General features: G+C 35.5%; 2 protein-coding genes across 8 annotated transcripts in view; one reads left to right on the top strand and one right to left on the bottom strand.

Moving 5' to 3' along the window:
• hiw (MYC binding protein highwire) overlaps window positions 1-8,251 on the bottom strand; it is a 184,172-nt gene extending 175,921 nt beyond the window's left edge. For 3 of the 4 annotated variants that reach the window (XM_085479734.1, XM_085479736.1, XM_085479735.1), the window contains exons 1-14: window positions 7,818-8,251; window positions 7,133-7,196; window positions 6,807-7,046; window positions 6,563-6,716; window positions 6,280-6,482; window positions 5,879-6,196; window positions 5,626-5,793; window positions 5,317-5,535; window positions 5,014-5,215; window positions 1,431-4,945; window positions 1,068-1,335; window positions 688-974; window positions 239-564; window positions 46-152 (exon numbers count right to left, since the gene is read on the bottom strand). In XM_085479734.1, the coding sequence (XP_085335860.1) occupies window positions 46-152; window positions 239-564; window positions 688-974; window positions 1,068-1,335; window positions 1,431-4,945; window positions 5,014-5,215; window positions 5,317-5,535; window positions 5,626-5,793; window positions 5,879-6,196; window positions 6,280-6,482; window positions 6,563-6,716; window positions 6,807-7,046; window positions 7,133-7,196; window positions 7,818-7,912 (6,166 nt within the window). In that variant the 5' untranslated portion in view covers window positions 7,913-8,251. The remainder of the gene's footprint in view (window positions 1-45; window positions 153-238; window positions 565-687; window positions 975-1,067; window positions 1,336-1,430; window positions 4,946-5,013; window positions 5,216-5,316; window positions 5,536-5,625; window positions 5,794-5,878; window positions 6,197-6,279; window positions 6,483-6,562; window positions 6,717-6,806; window positions 7,047-7,132; window positions 7,197-7,817) is intronic. The other variant, XM_085479737.1, reaches the window with a different exon arrangement.
• A 261-nt stretch (window positions 8,252-8,512) lies between these two features.
• Window positions 8,513-13,021, top strand: LOC114932426 (RING finger and SPRY domain-containing protein 1). 4 transcript variants are annotated; one of them, XM_029304616.2, is made up of 12 exons: window positions 8,513-8,778; window positions 9,330-9,554; window positions 9,625-9,945; window positions 10,024-10,189; window positions 10,272-10,454; window positions 10,545-10,611; window positions 10,693-10,833; window positions 10,963-11,078; window positions 11,188-11,331; window positions 11,489-11,706; window positions 11,801-12,061; window positions 12,139-13,021. In XM_029304616.2, the coding sequence occupies exons 3-12, from the start codon at window positions 9,734-9,736 to the stop codon at window positions 12,224-12,226; spliced, it is 1,596 nt and encodes a 531-aa protein (XP_029160449.1). In that variant the 5' UTR covers window positions 8,513-8,778; window positions 9,330-9,554; window positions 9,625-9,733; the 3' UTR covers window positions 12,227-13,021. The 4 variants fall into 4 exon arrangements, with proteins under 4 accessions (XP_029160449.1, XP_029160448.1, XP_029160446.1 ...); XM_029304615.2 differs by lacking the exon at window positions 8,513-8,778 and adding an exon at window positions 8,815-8,952; XM_029304613.2 differs by lacking the exon at window positions 8,513-8,778 and adding an exon at window positions 8,815-8,998.
• The last annotated feature ends 4,959 nt before the right edge of the window (window positions 13,022-17,980 follow it).

Raw genomic sequence — 17,980 nt, 5'->3', positions numbered from 1 at the left:
TATACTCTGTTACATACTTTTAGTTAATGCTGGAAATAAACATACCTGGTAATACAATGGCATTTTGGGGCCATTGACTTTGAACATTGCTCAACTTATGCAATACTGGCCAATACAGAGGAGTATCTTCATTCATAATATTCAAAGCTGTCCTGTAAAAATAATTAAACATAAATATAAAAAATATGTGCATACAATATGCTTATACGTAATAAAAACTTGAAAATATTCTATTTACCCAGCGGAGGAATTGAAGATTATATTTGGTATATAAAGCTGTAGATAGTCCTCGGGTTGTGATGTTCCACATTCCGGTGTAAATTCGACAGTCAACCATTTTACTGTTTCCGGAAAAGTGACTTTGTAATACGACACTGTCGCTGGTTTATAAGGATGTTCACTCTCTAGCCAAGTATAATGATGACTAGTGGTAACTGGAGGAGCAAAGTGTGATTGAGTTTCGCTATCTTGGGATATTTGAGATATTCCCATCGTAGACATTAAATTTAGAGCAGCGATGTGTGGTAACATTTCTTGTATCAAGGTAAGGATTTGCACACTGCTCTGAAAAACATAGAAAAAAATTATATTAATAATTATAAATTTCTTTCATTATATTTGTCTTTAAGACATAGATATATATTCATTCATTCATTTAAAACGTTTATATAGAAAAAAGTCACTTACTCTAGGATCTGATGTAGCCAAGGGACTAATATGTGCCATTACTAGTGGCAAGAGAGTCGTTACAAAAGTCGCGTTACCAAGAACTTCATTAGCTGTTACTTCCTCTGCTCTTTCTCTTGCCAGAGAAAAAATTTCATTTGACCGTTGAATAATTGTTGCGGTCATAGCGAGGGTACATTTTCTTGCTTGTACTTCTGCCATAGCTTTATTCGTGTGTTGGCCATCGGAATCTTGCGGATTTGAATAATATAAAATATGCGGAATTTGACCTCTAGTTTGTGTTGTGCCTGCAATAACAGAAAGCATTACGTATTACAATTCGTATATTGAATATCATATTTTTTTTCTAATATAAGCATATGCAATGATTATAAACGCACCGTTGAAGCTCAGGGAACAAGCCGTAAAGGTAAACGTTGTGCCATCCGCTCCTTTGACAACGCTCAAACCACCATCACCATTGCTAGTACGTCCTCCACGATTCCGTAATCTAATAGCATATTTGATATTCTCTTTTATAAGAACCGGTTTGTCAAATTTTAATTCTACGGTGTCATTAACACAGTCATCTGGCCCAAAGGAGCCTCTTGTGAAGTCTAAACTGCTCCAACGTTGAGCATGCGACGGATCGTTACCAGTATTATTTTGCTAAAATAAAAAAAAAATAGATACACTGCAGAATTCGAAAGACAAGAATACAATACACGAATAAAAATAGAATAATAGAATGTTTATAGACTTACATCATCTAGCAATTCCAATTCGTAATCATATACTCCTGCACCTCCATAGATACCCACACCAGCTATAAGGATGCCTGGTTTGTCAACGGAAAAGCAAATAGCATCCGGAGAACCATTTCCCGTATTCCACGATCTGGTTTGATTTGTCCTCGTAAATCTCGACGGTGTAGTATACATAAGCCTACCGCAAGCCGCTTGCAGTTCGTCTTCGTTTCCGCTGGATTGCGCAGCCAATTCGGCGATGACTCGCGCCAATAAATAACAGCAATGAAGAACCAATTCCGACAGAGATTGCGTCTTTTCCCTGCAAAGGCTTCTCTTGGCCGGTATCAGTATCAGATCCAGTAGTCTGTCGAGTACTTCGCGAAATGACCAGTTCAAGATTTCCTTGCTAGCGCTTTCTACTTGCGACTTGTAGCTGATTTGCTCAACTAATATCGGATATTGATGAGTCTCCGTGGAATTTATCATAAGCAAACCGGCATTGTCGGATGGACTGAGCTGCCGTTTTACGCTGTCGCTGTTGTCCATGATGTTGCTCAAAATTGGAAATGTACACCTGAGTCGTATCGCCGAATTGCACAACGATGCCAGCACGGCGGAGAGGAGACGATCCTTCGTAGTTGTACCCTGCTCCTTGTCGATCTCCGATAACAATTCGCACAAGCATGTCCATTTGAGATATGCAGTAGGATAAAACGCGTGATAACACGCGACAAACGTTTTATGACATTCATCCAATATGCTGCTCATCATCTTATTTCCCAAAGTACTACTTGAATTCTTATTAGATCGTGTCTTTCCTTTACTCTTCAGAGTAATCGGTAAGGAATCGGACAAGATTTGACGCAATAATGCCCGTACTTCGCCTATACATTCCGCTAGACGCACAGATTCGGGAGGGCTCTTCTTTACAACATGATTAGGATAAATTTCATTGGTGTACGTTCTGAGCAATCTTAGACTAGCTTTACTTATGTATACTAATCGCTCCATCTCGAGCAACGCGTGGGTCGACGACGCGATATGAACGGCCGCGTCGGCCAGTGCCGCCTTCAACGTATTCCAGCTCCATTGAAGAAGAGATATCAAGGATTGGAAACATTCCTTCGTAACAGTCCTACTGAATTCCCTCTTCAGAACGTAAACCGGTTCAATTTGATCTCTCTGTCTGTTCGATGTTTGATTTTCGGGTGTGACAACGTGATATAATAATTGTGGAATCTGACCGGCATTAACGTCAGTACCGTTGTTAGATCTTTTAGACGATTTAAAATAAAACATCACTTGATCTTCGGCCGTGACCATTCCTTGCCCACCGGAACCGCAATCGCTCGAAGGCCCGCCGACTTTAGCCCATGCCACGTACCACCTGTTTGCTTGCAAGGAAATCGGTTCGTCGAATAGGATCGAATACTTCTGTCTTGGGCCGCATTCATACGGGATCTCTTCCGTCTCCGCGAGAAGTTCCCCGTCGTTCTCTTGATCTCCACCGTCAATTCCAATATCAAAGAGCTTTATCTTCGCGGTATATTCACCTCGACCGCCAAATAAACCGTATCCTCCTAATATTATATCCGTATCTGGCATAAATCTAATCGCCTCGATCGAATGAGCGGAATAACCCCATCCTCCTCCGTGACTTTCAAATCTGCTGACAGTAGCGTAATCTTCGCGGCTGTAAACTTTACCGTGTGTTGACTGATTACATTCGCTTTCTTCAACTATCGATAAATTTTCGTCCTGAGCCTGTGTCAGTGTATCCAAGCAAGCTAACAAATGCATCGCCGCTTGAGAACGCGTTATAAAGCAAGTCGAAACAACCGGAAGCGCCAAGCCTGGATTAAGTATGGATGCTTCCAAGCTGGGTATCGTTCGAGTTTCCGTCGATATTATATTGTACAAGCTTATCTCGTTATTTATCGAATTGAAGGTCCAAATAACGTTGTACAAGGGATCTAAACACGCCGCACAATTATTGAAATCGACCTGATCCGCGCCGTTGTAACTGTTGCACGTGCCATCGCGTTTACTTATCACTAGACTCTTGAAAGAATTCGCGTGCTCGTTCTGATGAGGTATTAAGATAATACAATTCTTATTCGCCATAACGGTACTTCTCGTCAAGCTAATGGAATTAATTTCATCTATCTTAACGTAAGTTTGATCCCCGGCGGCCCCGATCCACGTCGCCCGTCTACCCCATCGAGGACCGATATTCGGAACTACGTTTGGAAAACTGTGCCACGGTTGGGATCGATCAACGCGACGATTCGCCTGAGAACTAACGTTCGTAGATTCGTTCTGATCGTTCCACCAATTCATGCCGAGTTGTCCCTTTTGATACGCACCAAATGTATAAATTTCGCCCTTCGACGTGAGTATAATGGTATGATTGCTCCCAGCAGCTACCTGCGTAGCGATAGTCGGCAATTTAACTTGAACCGGTCCCGCATGCGCCACCAAATCTCCGACGCCTAATTGACCGTATATATTACTACCGAATGTATACACTTCTCCGTTTTGCAAAAGTAACACTGTGTGATGTAAACCGCAGGACACTTGAATCACGGGACTCTCGCTAGGAATGGGAACTCTGGCCGGTGATATACTAGCGATTCTCGCCGCGTCTCCTCGCTCCACGTCACTACTGCCGACAGCTTCCTCGATCGCGAGATTACCGCTCAATCCCAATGCGACTTTTTCCAAAAATCCCTTTTGCGCGACGACACTAGGACCGGCGATACGCTGATTATTCGATCCCTTGAGCTTTACTCCATATTTGACGGTACTCGGTCCTGCTTTACCCCTTTGCCGCTGCTTTATCTCGCCTAATCGTCTCTGCAAGTATTCACGAAAATTAGAACCCGATATGCCATTGCTGCAACTCTTTCGCGCACACGTGCGACAACATCCGCACTCCGCACATCCGCTGTCCCCTTCGCCACAACCGCACTCCTGACCGGGATTCCGATCGGGGCGTATGCTACTCAAACACGATATACTATAGCCGGTACATTCTCTGCATATCGTGCATACCATACAAACGCGATGTCTCCACTGATGTTGTCCCGGTGGACACATGTCTCTCGTTTCTTCCCAATCCTCCACGGGATCCACACTCTCTTCCTCCGCTATTATCAATTCATCCTCTCCTGTACCCATTTCCATCGCAACCACTGACATTTCCTTATTCACGGTATGCACTGTCGCGGAGTCGCGACCACACTGTCCCTTATTATTTATACCGAAGGTATATAAATGTCCTTTATTAGTTAATGCCGCGGCATGAGCTTTTCCCAACGACACGCGAACTATACACACGTCTTTTAAATCGGTAACTAATCCCGTCACTGGATCGCTATGTAGTGTATCTTTGCCGAACATTAATAAAGAACCGTCTTTCGTGACTAAAGCGGTTGACCCGTTATTACAAGCGGCGTCAACAATAAATTGACCTTCCACTTTCGCCATTTTCTTTGGTTTTACCGGTTTTGGTTGCCTACGAGCTTTATCTAGAATAAAATAAGTAATTTTAAAACAAATTGTTTTAAAATAAATTATTTTTATACATTAAACTTACTACTATCTCCGTCTTCTCCACGTCTAGCAGTGCCAGTAAATAATACAGAACCATCCTCCATGACCATTACAACATGCTGTCCATCATGACCTGCTGCAAAATGTGTAATCCTCGGACCTTTACCAAAAGTAAGCTCCAACCATCTATTAGGTCTTGTATTACTCTTCATGCCTAGACAAGTTCCTTTTCCGCTATATAATAACTGTAACAAATAAAAAAATATTGTATAAGCAAAATATAAAACATGTAATATTTAAATACATTGAACAATAGCTTTTATAAAAAATTTCTCGTGATACTTACTTTTCCAGATACTGTTTTCAGTAAACCAAATTCCTTTCCTGCTGTAACCATTGTAATTTCATCATCACATCCTGGATTCAACGTATGTATCGTTTGTTCTTCGTCAAATGACGCATAACCAAATATATCTACGCATTTCCTTGCCAATTTCAGTGGCAATTCAGAAGCTACCGTTACAGGATTACTTAATGTATTTATTGTGCGCACCACAAAGCCTTCCTGTTAAAAAAAGATAAAAATGAATTAATTATATAAATATATCAAACAATAATATAATATAATATATATATATAAAATTGCAACAATTACATCTTTCCCTGCTGTTATCATTCCTAAATTTTCACCATCAGAAAACATAACAGAAGATGACCAATCTTTTCCTTCCAGCACTGCAATTCCTGTTACTATAAGCGTTTCTGCATCAATAATTAATAACTCACTCTGCTTCCTCGGTGCGCATTTGAAATATAACGAATTCTGTAAATAGAATTTTGTATAAGTAATATTATACATTAATATATTTATTATTGTACAGTTGTAAACACTTTATTGCATAACTAACATTAGCATAACCAAGCCATCCTATTTCCGTCGGATAAAAATCTGCTTTATGTATGTATATATGCCCCCATATTGTACCACCATGGCCACTTCCAATTTTCAATAAACCACGAGACGTATGCAAATATAAGTATTTTCCATCACTCACAAAACTACGTTCATTCAATACCATATTGTTCATCTCATTTGGTAACTTAAGTGTAGAGGTATATATCTTGGAACACTTAGGAACTCCATATGTAATCCAATCTGGTCTCATGAGTTTACCTAACAAAACTGCATGAACACTTCTCTGTAGAGACGTTAGCACACATGGCATCTGAAATACAAAATTAAACTTTAGAGTATACTGCATTGAATTATATGGCAAAATAATGTTACAATGACATATGTAAAAGATACCTGAATATTTTGTATCGCTAATGCTTTGGGAGACATAAGTAAAGCTGCTATTGCTGCTAACAAGCGTCCAGTGTCTCCTCTAACCACAACAAGGCTCAACAAACATGCGCAAGCAACAGCTGTTAAATGACTGCCATCATTGGCTGCGGCTGATTCAGGACCATGAGATGTTGCAAGATCCAATAATAAATCAAATAATGGATCTAGAAACAGATTTTAAAAAAGCATTTAAAATTTATCAATTTATCAAATTTTTAAAATCTTAATATTCAAAGATACAAACCAATAACGTCGTCTGGTTCAGATTTGAGGCCTTCTGGTAATTGTCCTTGTAAAACATCCAATAAAGCTGATAATGCTTTTGTACACAAGATTGGATCAATTGTTCTACTCTCACGCATCAATGTAAAAACACTCCTTAAACCGATACCTACAATCTGTAAGAAAAAAGATTTATATTATACAGGTATACATATGCTATTTATAATATTACAAATCAAGTTTAACAAGTCTTAAAGTAACTTTACCTTTGGTAAATTTTGTATAGTTGATATTCTATCTTCATCATCGCTTTCTGTATCTATAGTATCACTAAGATCCGGTGGTGGAGAATTACAGTTTGATGCTCTATAAACTTCAGTTGACAATTTTGCATGTTTCTCTAGAATACCACTTCTCACACTAGCAAACACAGCAAATGCTGAGGCATTGCAAGATGTTTCTATCTTTGGTGGATTATTATAATTTAATTCTCCATTTAAATCAATCTAGAAACACACACATATAAAGAATGTCAAAATCTATTTTAGGCTATATTATAATAGATAAAATATATTATTATAATTGCTAATACCTTTTTCTTGTCCCGTTTACGAATAGCTTTATTTTTTTTACATTTTCTCCATTCTCCCTTATTCCTAAAATATAATATTATTATTAATTTAATCTCTTTATTTAAATTTATTTATACCTTCAAAACACAAATATCAAAATATATTTGAATTATATGTATAGCAATAATATACACAAAATTTTATTATAATTATGATAAAATTATTCGTCTTTTATTATAAAATAATAATAATTTTACATATATACTACATATAAAGATATCTTTTTATTCTTTAGAATCACTTGAATAAAACTTTCTATACATGACCAAAAATATTAATATTGTACATATGACTAAAAATTTTAATATGAGCAAATAACAACAGGAGGATTCATAATCATGATAATAAAACATAATGAAACTCATCAAATAAAGAATTAATAAAGAAAATAAAAAAAAGAATCCTTAATAAACAATAAATTTGAGGTTACGTTTTAAATCGATAAAATGCGTCTGTGACGTGTTTAATTGATGCCGCCGTGTCAATAAAAAATAGTATTCATTCTGGAACAGAATTATTTAATTCTAAATTATGAACCGGTGATTTGACAACCGGGAAGCCGATTGGCAGTCAAAGTCGCCGCTGATCGCGTCAAGTAAACAAATCGTAAAAGAGGTTATACGTCACGCATTCGAGGATTCGTACCTTTGCGCCTCGGCGACGTTCTTGAAGAGATCGTAAAAACACTTGGCGTAGTTCTCGGGCTCGGGCAGCAGTCTCTCGTTCTCCCCGGACACCATGATTCCGCGTAAAATCCTCGACGTGTAATGAGTCACCAAGTCATTTTCCTGATACTATTGATCGTTGACAACCTCCGTCTAGCCGTCTTCTGCCCCATGTGATGACATTACGCTGCCCGAAATTCTGGAAAGAGGATATTCCGGTGAACGTCTCGGGACGAGGACGAATCGCCGATTCCTTCGCACCACCGGCGATTTTTCACTCCCGGTTAATTATCGCGAGCGAGCGAGATTCAAAAGCGAAACGTCTTTCGCTCCGTTTCGCGTGTGTTGACAGACGAAACCGCGAGTACAACTTGGCGCGACTTCGATAATCGAACTTGTGATAACCGCGCGACTCCGCGCGAACTTTAGAAATAAAAGTACGTCGAGGGACGCACGCGACAGATGAATATTTCAACGTGGACGCTAAATGTCAAGCATGTTCATATACCGTAACATGTGCAGATACATACCGCACACATACGTCATGCATATATTTAACAAAATCGAAACATTTTGCGATAGCGTATATCGCATATATAAAAAATCACTACATATATATATATATGTACATTATTCACGTCACATGTAAACGACAAGCTCACGGAGAAATGTTTGTTACAACTGTTATATCACGAATGTAAACAACGAAATCAGGACATAATAAAAAATTTCGCGAGGAATAATTTATCTGTAATTCGCGAAGCAGACGATTTTTGCAAATGTCAATCGTATATGTCAAAATATATTATACACGTGTCCGATAATGTTAGGGACGATTTTTTCGTCTATTCTAAATGAATAAAAAACGAGAAGAATCGATGAGTTTTTTTCTCCAGAGCAATTCCACAGGACTCACACGCAAATCGACTATTTTATTAACGGTAATGACGGGAAAATGAAAGGTTTATATCGAAATATCACGCTTTCGTGTACGCGTGCGTCTCGCACCGAATACAAAATGCGATACGGCACAATCTGCACGAGATTGTCCAGAGAACAATTCGATAACGTGTCACGTCGAGATTAGGGGAGCCATTCGTGTAACCCTTATTGAAGTATGAGCAGAAAGTACTTACTACCGTGGAGCGCGAGACTGACAGAGTAATATCGAATAGGATATAAAATATGTACATTCCGCATTTCGTATTCTATATGGTGAAATTATACTGTTGTGATAGATTATTCGAAACGCATAACCTCAAAGACGAGAAATTTCTCTCGATTCTATTCTCATTTTCTGATTAAATACTCGAGAATTCTGTAGTCGTTTAAACAAGTGATATACAAATGTCTGCCTCAAAAAAATATTAAAGCATCCGCACAATTCATTTTTTTATTAACATGCAAATAAAATTAATTGGACATTAAATTGTGTGATTCATGAAATGTATCTTGTTTTTATCTGAAATCTTTCGTAATTTTCTGTTGATAGACTAACACGAAAGAAGCATGCATGATTAAACACAGATAGTTGCAAGCTGAAAGAAAAAATTGTAATGAAGAAGACTTAAATCGTGCAACACTTTACGTTTAATTTGCATTTAATCACGAAACTGTCATATAGTGGTGGCATGGAGCAGATAAAAGTACGCTTATAACAGAATATCATATGTATCTATGGTAAAGGGATATGACTTGTCATGATATCATCCTTTCGGTGAGTGAATCCTAATCTTGAATTGTGTTTTTGCAAAACAGTATTTGTTATATGAGTTGTTTCTTTTCAGCCTAATCAAATGCAAGATTTGATAGTACGCTTGTATCATTGTTCTGTAAATGTAACTTAAATAAGATAGGCAATAACTCGCGAAAGTAAATCACAAGAAAATTGTGGGAATGGGCAATTGTTTGTGTAAAGATTCCCCAGAGCTTGAGACATATGGCAGTAACAATCATGCACAAACTCAAAATACCATAATACCAGAGCCAAGCATAAATTTGGTTTCATCTAGCGATTCGGCATCATCTTCCTTTAAGTTTCCCACATCGGCAAACATTGATAAACTTGTATTAGAGACACTCGGAAGTCTTGATACTCTGGTAGATAAGTAAGTAAAAAATATCTTAATACACGTAAATATATTTGTTTTGTATCTTAATATGTTAATTTATTTATATGTATTCAGTGATCATGAGCCACCGCCAGCAATGTTAAAATTGAATGCCATTGCGGATAAGGAAGATGGTTGGATACAAGTAGTTAGCTCTATGGTCAATGTTATTCCAATGCACAATCCATTAGGACCTTCTGTTATAATATTACTATTAGATGACTGCCCTTTACCTTCAAAGGTTGGCATTTATTTATTACACTACAAAAAATAGAGATTTAAGCAGCAATAATGAAAATAATCGTCTCTTTTATATGATATAGGATTCTGTACTACGATTATCACATATGTTTCAATTATCTCAAAGACTTGGACAAATACAAATTACAGCTACACAGCAACGCAATATATGTGTCGTACTTGGTTGTATTGCAGAAAAACTTGCTGGCCCTAGTAGTATAGCAATATTATCTGATGCAACTTTAGATTATCTTGTTTCAAATTTGGTATGTTAAATTTTATGTTTAATTGATTTTTTTTTAATTTCTAATGCTATTCCTATGTCAATTACTTTTAACATAATCTTTTCTTTCTAGCGAGAGGATGTTGAGCCTTATGTAATGTTATATTCTTTAATAGCTCTAGAGAAATTTGCACAGACAAGTAAGTAAAATAGAAAGTAATTAAATGTCTCTATTTTTTATTTTAATTATCAGTGCATTAATACTTGCAATAAATTAACAGGTGAAAATAAGGTAACTATTAAGAAACGCCTTATGTCAGAAAAGCAAAATCCATTGCTAGAATTGGAGAAATGGGCCACAGAAATACATTATGTACGTCGTCAAGTTGGTTTCTGTGCACAGTGGTGTTTAGATAACTTATGTAAGTATAATTATATCAAACTCTTTCTCTAAATGTGATTAATTTGTAAATTAATTGTTGATTTGTAAATTGATTGTGCTATGATTAATTTGTACAATTCCACAATAATGTTTAATTCATTTTTGTTAGTCTTAATGGAAGGTAGAAAATATTCCCACGACTCAGTCGATGTGACGGGTATTAATGTAATGTTAAATACAAAGGATGTAAGCGAGTACCTGAAAATATCACCTAACGGTTTGGAGGTAGATAGTCTGCAATATTATATTGTATCTTCTGGCACAATTCAATGTTTTATTAGTTTTTTTTTCATTATAGGCATTTTAATCTAATGATTATCTATTGTTATTTCAGGCGCGGTGTGATGCATATTCATTCGAAAGTGTACGATGCACGTTTCAAGTAGATTCAGGAATATGGTATTATGAAACACTGATAATCACTACAGGAGTAATGCAAATTGGATGGGCCACGAAGGATAGCACATTTCTAAATCATGTAAATAATTCGTATCCACATTTTCAGAATATTTTTAATTCTTTACACAATTGTTGAAAATAGTATATATACTTTAGCCTCTATTATTAGACATAACAAAATTTTTATCATTTTTGTACGCGAATATACAACATTATTTTTTATTTTTCGGTATTAGGAGGGATATGGTATAGGAGATGATGAGTTTTCTTTGGCCTATGATGGCTGTCGCAGACTGATTTGGTATAATGCAAGAAGTGAAAAATTTCACGACAGGCCATGCTGGAAATCTGGTGATATTCTGGGTTGCTTATTGGATTTAAATAAATTCGAGATAATATTTTCGATCAATGGTGTACCACTTAAACCATGTATTCAAGTCTTTAAAACAGTTAGGTATGTATCTATTTTTCTTTAAAATTATTTTATCCAATTTTTGTTAAAGATTCAAAGAAGAGTATTTATTGATAATATTAATGGATATTTCTAGATCTGGATTCTTTGCAGCAGCTAGTTTCATGTCATTCCAACAATGCCTATTTAACTTTGGAAATGCACCTTTTAAATATCCGCCTACAGATCGAGAATTTCAGAAATTTAATGATTATGCTACATTGAAACCAGAAGATAAAATCATACTTCCCAGACATATATACCTAGACCAATTACGAAGACTTAGTGTTAGGGAAGATTCCTGTACATTATGTTTTGATCAAAAGGCATCAGTGAGGTTACTGCCATGTAACCATAGGTAATATATAATTGTATATTTAAATTTGAATTAATTTCTATGAGAGATAATGTAATGTAATAATTAATTTTTTGCAGAGGATTTTGCCAAAGGTGTTCAAAACAGCTAATTGAATGCCCAATGTGTAGAGCTACTATTGAAGAAGTAGCCTCAGATAACATATGACATCGATCATCATATCATATCAATGATGTTTTCTTTCATTACTTCTCTTATATCATGCAATTTTCACATCTCGAGATACTAATTATACTGGACAGTTTGCGTTGCATATTGTATACAGTCATCACATGTTACATAATATTTTTCTTACAAAGCAATGCATTAATTAGTAAAATGGATTACAAATTAATTGTAGATGCAAGAATTCCACGATGATATATTACAAGAAAGATTTGAACAATTTTTTGTTCTAGAAGACAAAAAATTCTAACTACAGCGTAAACAAATATTTTACTGAAAAAATATTCTCTTTGAAACACTTTTCCATATTTCTCTCCATACTTTTTCTACTATATAGATTTATAGAAGAACATTGTTTGTGATTTAAACATTATTATCAAGATATTAAAATGATGTATATAATTAAGTATACATTATATGAAAATAATTAATGAAGTGGGAAGCAAGTAGATGAAAGAAAACTATAATAATTGAATGAAAGAGAATCATACATAAGAAGCATAATTCAGAGAGCATAAATCAGAGAGACCAGGATCTTTTTAATCTGTCCTCCTAATTTATTTAAAAACAAAAAAAGAAAGAAAGCTCCTAGGCATTTTCAAATTAGATATCAAGGAAAAAATTTTTTATATATAATTATATATAAATAATTGTATAATTATTAAAATACATATAATCGTAAAATTATATGTGAAATATGTCCATTTTTATACATAATTATATAAATTTATTTATATAAAATATAAGGGTTTATATATAATCATGTCAAATTATACATGAAACCAATATATTTATATATATTTATATATATAAAAAATATTTATTATATAATTATATATAATTTATATAATTAATATTATATAATTTATATATTAATAAATTTATATATAATTTATATAAAAAGTACTTTTATCTAATGATATATGGACATATTTCATATATAATTTTGCAATTATATGTATAATTTTATATTGTTATAATTATATACTATATGTTATAATTATATATTATATAATTTTATATTGTTATATATAAAAAAAATTTTACCGGTATATGTTTAATAAGAGCCAATTTGCAGTTTTTAATGCGTAGAATAAATTGTTACATGGTTTTTTTTTTATTTTTTTCTTATATTTTTTAGTTTTTATTATTTTATATATATATATATATATTTTTTTTTACACATTTCTAAAATATATTAAAAATATATAAAATTTTATAAGATTTGAAGATAATTCAAACAATTAAAATATTATAATTGTGCATTATTATTACAATATTCTATGCAATACACACAAGATCTGCATATTGGCTTGTATTAAGTCTACTACTCTTTTATTTTATATTTTTCATGATGTCAAATAAATAATAACGGTTTTTTTATCATCTGTGCCTAATGATGATTCTCACTTTAAAACTTATGACTGAATCATTCAATTTGAAAGAGATTATTCATTCATTCTCTCTCTTTCTCTCTCTCTCTCTCTAATTTAATAATTTCTTCTATTAGAATTATATATAAAAGTTCAGATTATTTGCAAAACTATTTAAATTCTTATTTAATAAGTTGCGCAAATGAACATAACTATAGTAATGCAATGTAAATTTATCTTTAAGAAATTGTGAAATATTGATATAGTATATATTACATTAAGATAACACATACATTCACATACATATATATTATATTCTTGGGATGATATAAAAAAATTAATGTTTTATCATATACATGTATTTTTCAAACATTTTTTTATAAAGTCTTATTTTTGTTATTAATTACCTCTTCCCATTATTTGTCCTATGTCTAATAAAAAAGTAATAGTTTTTAAAATATGAATGAATATAAACAAATATATAAATTTACTCACCAGCTGTTGCACTGCTATAATATAACTGTTGCATTATTTATCACCTTGTGGCTGTTCCTAAAACATTAAATTAAAAGATATTTGATATTATCAAATTGAGATCAAAATTGAGATTTTACTCAATATTTTCTGTATTAATTTGTAGAATTAAAGTTAGATATACATATTTAGTTTTTGTACAGAATTTACATATTTCATTCAGAATTAAATAAATTTTGATTATTTAAATTAGTATATATCAATTATTTAATACTATTTAATATTATTCGTAGCGTTGCTATTACTTGCTTATTTCCATTATACCCTCAGTAATCTAATTTCTCAAATAATTATATACACACACATATATATATATATATATATATATATTGATATTTTTTTATATAAAAATAAAAATATTTAAAGCAACGCTTACTCAGAATTTACTTGACAGAGAATTGTTGTACTAAACTAATGAAATTTATTGTATTTAAGTATAATACGACAATTATAGAATTTTATACAGTCATTACATTTTTATTTTCAGACAATATTTAGTCTTAGTAACTTAATTTCCCCGTAATTCTATTAATATTTGCTTTAATAAGAAATTTCCAGGTACGGTCGCGCGGAGTCCACTTGATGAAACTGTCGGAATTATTGCATTACCACGGGGATTTATAGTATTTACGCACAATATAACAATCGCCCGATACTTTTTTCGGTACTTCGGATATTATAAATTCATTTGTAGGTGATATTTATCGTCGGTGATGTTTTATTAATGATATTTGCAGTTATGACCCCGTCGAGTGCATTGACGGAATATGGACTCGTACATTGTATTTGCGAATAATACAACAATCTGATACTTTCTCGACATTCCCGAGTCTACACGTTTTACTTATCAAACGATATTTATTCTCTACAACTTACAATCGTCTCACAATGCTCAATCGCGATTCACTCTTTGTCACATCGACAACCGCCTTAGACTTTTGCGCGCCAAATAATGCAATAACACAATATCTCAATATCCGGTTCCGCTACTGGGTGTACCGAGGCACTGTGGTCCGATTCCGGAATTCCGAGTTCAGAACAAGTGAATCTAATATGGCCATGACGTAGCTTGCGCGCTAATTTTGAAACATAATATTTGCAAAACACATAAAATATAAAATGCAAATATAAAAATAATGCAATAATATATTAATATGATATATATGATATTATTAGTGCGTAGGATATTAATATAACGCGTCCATCACACAAACACACTTCTCACGCAGTTTTATTATCAATTATAATAGTAAATTGCAGTATATTTGCTAATAACTAATAATAAAAATTATTATACGACATTCGCATTTTATATTTGACATACATTTGTATTTAACATCAGGTTCATATTTAATTTCATCAATGTTACGAATTTATATTCAACATATGTGCGTTTATGTCGCGTTTAATAAAAACGCGTTTGAAAAGACGCGCCTCGTGATGACGCGTAAAATGGCGGAACCTCGGAATCGAACCACAGTGAACTATCGGAATTGGTATCGGAACTGAGTTCAGTAGTGTTTCCGCTTTCGTCTACGATGCATCGCGCGCGATCCGCATCAGGTCGATTGCGGTTTCGGTTTGATCGCGAAATATAACCGAGTGTCGGAGAATCAGAGTTGATTGTTCGTCGGGATTAACGTAGAGATGGTCACAATTATCGTATATACGGCGCGATATGGCGGTCGTAAGATTATAGTCGTCCGATCGCTCGCTCCCTTTCTATGGTCTCGTCGACCTGACCGAAAATAAACGTCGTTCGCGAGTAAAATACGTCGGGAGTGCCGAGAAAACTATCGGACGATCGTTTATTACGCGAAAAAAACGGGTATATCGGGTCGATGGCGCCGGATGTACGACGATGCCGCGAAGTAAAATTCCGCCAAAATCCTCGCAAATCCTAGTCTCGAACATAAAATATTATCGGAAAATTAAATTATAGCTCGAGTGCGCGTATATGGCCTCTTAATCGTCTCTTAAAAGTGAAAAAAGTGCCGAGAAGATTCTCGGATAAAGTGTTGTGTGAAAGTGCAAAATATCGTATCATTGGTGGATTACGCGAAAGATTCTCAAGTGAACTCTCGCGCGACCGTAGTGACTCGGCGACTCCGTCCAATCCTGAAAACATACCGCACTATCGATACATTAGTTCGCGCGCGCGATAGTATCGAAAGGATCGATCGCGGACGCTAGTCGAGCAAGTTGAGCGCGTGACCGCGAGAGCGCGCCGCAGTTTGTTACAAGATGGCGGGTGAGTGAGAGTGCCCGTGGACGGGACGAGACTGCGTCGAAAACACGAGGGATTTTCTGCTAACCGGTGGTGTTTGTGGGTTTCAGATATATCCTACATCCAGACAGAGGATCTCGAGGATCCGGACGAGGGTGAGTGTCCTTTAACGCACCTTCCGCTTTACCGAGGTACCGTCGTTCGCACACGCGTGTGCAACGGATATACCTCTGCTCGTTCGGCACGGCTCGTCTCGTTTCCTCGTTCGGCGGATCTCGGCGGATACACGCCGCCCGGAAGTAGCGTTCCGTGTAGTCACGTGCACGCGCGCGCGCGCGTGATCACGACGATCGCGCGGCAACGGCGGGATGACCGCGGCGGAATAGACCGTTTCCCGACGCGCGGTTTCTCGGTATGACTCTTTTTAGGTTAGGTCGCTACGTCGTGGCGCGCGCGCGACCGGCCGCGCTGCAAAGGACGTTCGCGAGGATTTTCGGTCGTCGCTCGCGAGACGATGACAGGTATCGGGTCTGAGTTTAATCGGCTACTTGGACACGCGTGGTTAAAAAGCGTGCGAGATCACGGGGCGGTTCTACCGGGCGCGAGGGGGCGCCACGAAACGCCACGCCGCACGCGGTGTTTATCTCGATCGCGGCAAGAGAGAAAGAGAGAAAAGTAAGACGAATTGCGGCGGCGGTGACGAGAGAATATATATAGTATGCGTCGCGTATCTCGTCGTCGTCGTGGTGAGAACGAATGCGAGAGGAGTACATTTATACGAAACGAGACCGTGCCGAACGTTCCTCGAATAACGGCGCGACGTTTGCGGAGCAACCACCTGCGATTCGGTATCATGAGTTCTTGGGACGTTATCAACCGCGACACGCGCGGTGGCGCCGGATTGATAACGATCTCGAGAGATTTCGCATAAAGGCGCCGATACACTCGATTTTTATACGCTATTGATTGATACAAATAATTCCAAGTCGAGTATTCGAATGTTATCGTGGAAATTGACATTTGAATGACACATGAGAAAGACGTCGCACCGTTGTTCATATATCTAGATTTTTTAAATTATAGTCTTAAGAATCGAATAGAGATGAATATTGAATGCTACAGTGCCAGATGCATCTTACATCTTTGTGATTGTTTTCTTTTTCTATTCAACATTAAATGTAGGAATCATTTTTAAAATATAAATCTATCAAACTTATGTAACTTATTAAGGGGATGCTGACTGTCTGTTATCGATAAATATTATTTTCATGTAATTCTTTACACTATACAGAATGAAAAATCTTTTACTAGAATTAAAGTATTCATAATAACAAATCTAGGTTACTATATATATAAAATATATATAAAAATTAACAAGAAAGCTAAATAATTATTTTCTTCTCGGTCTTCTAACCAATAAGGAAACTAATTATTTAACTTTCTTGGTTTTTTTTCATACCTATACATATATAGTAAAGGATTTTTCATTCTGTATAGCCAATAAAGAATTAAATAAAAATAATATTTGTCGATAAAACAGACACACCCCTTAACTGACAATGAGACATTTTAATATTTATTAAAAATTTATGATCAAGAAAT

The sequence above is a fragment of the Nylanderia fulva genome, unplaced genomic scaffold, assembly GCF_048542155.1.
Source record: "Nylanderia fulva isolate GAGA-0341 unplaced genomic scaffold, ASM4854215v1 Scaffold13, whole genome shotgun sequence".
In the NCBI taxonomy this organism is placed as follows: Eukaryota; Metazoa; Arthropoda; class Insecta; order Hymenoptera; family Formicidae; genus Nylanderia; species Nylanderia fulva.
This window is presented reverse-complemented; position numbering and strand designations above follow the sequence as displayed.

Bases quoted from the DNA above. Each gene is read 5' to 3' on its own strand.
- LOC114932426 (XM_029304616.2), top strand. From the start codon at position 9,734: ATGGGCAATTGTTTGTGTAAAGATTCCCCAGAGCTTGAGACATATGGC. The intron at 9,946-10,023 runs GTAAGTAAAAAA...ATATGTATTCAG, and splicing joins CTTGATACTCTGGTAGATAA to TGATCATGAGCCACCGCCAG. The intron at 10,190-10,271 runs GTTGGCATTTAT...TATATGATATAG, and splicing joins ACTGCCCTTTACCTTCAAAG to GATTCTGTACTACGATTATC.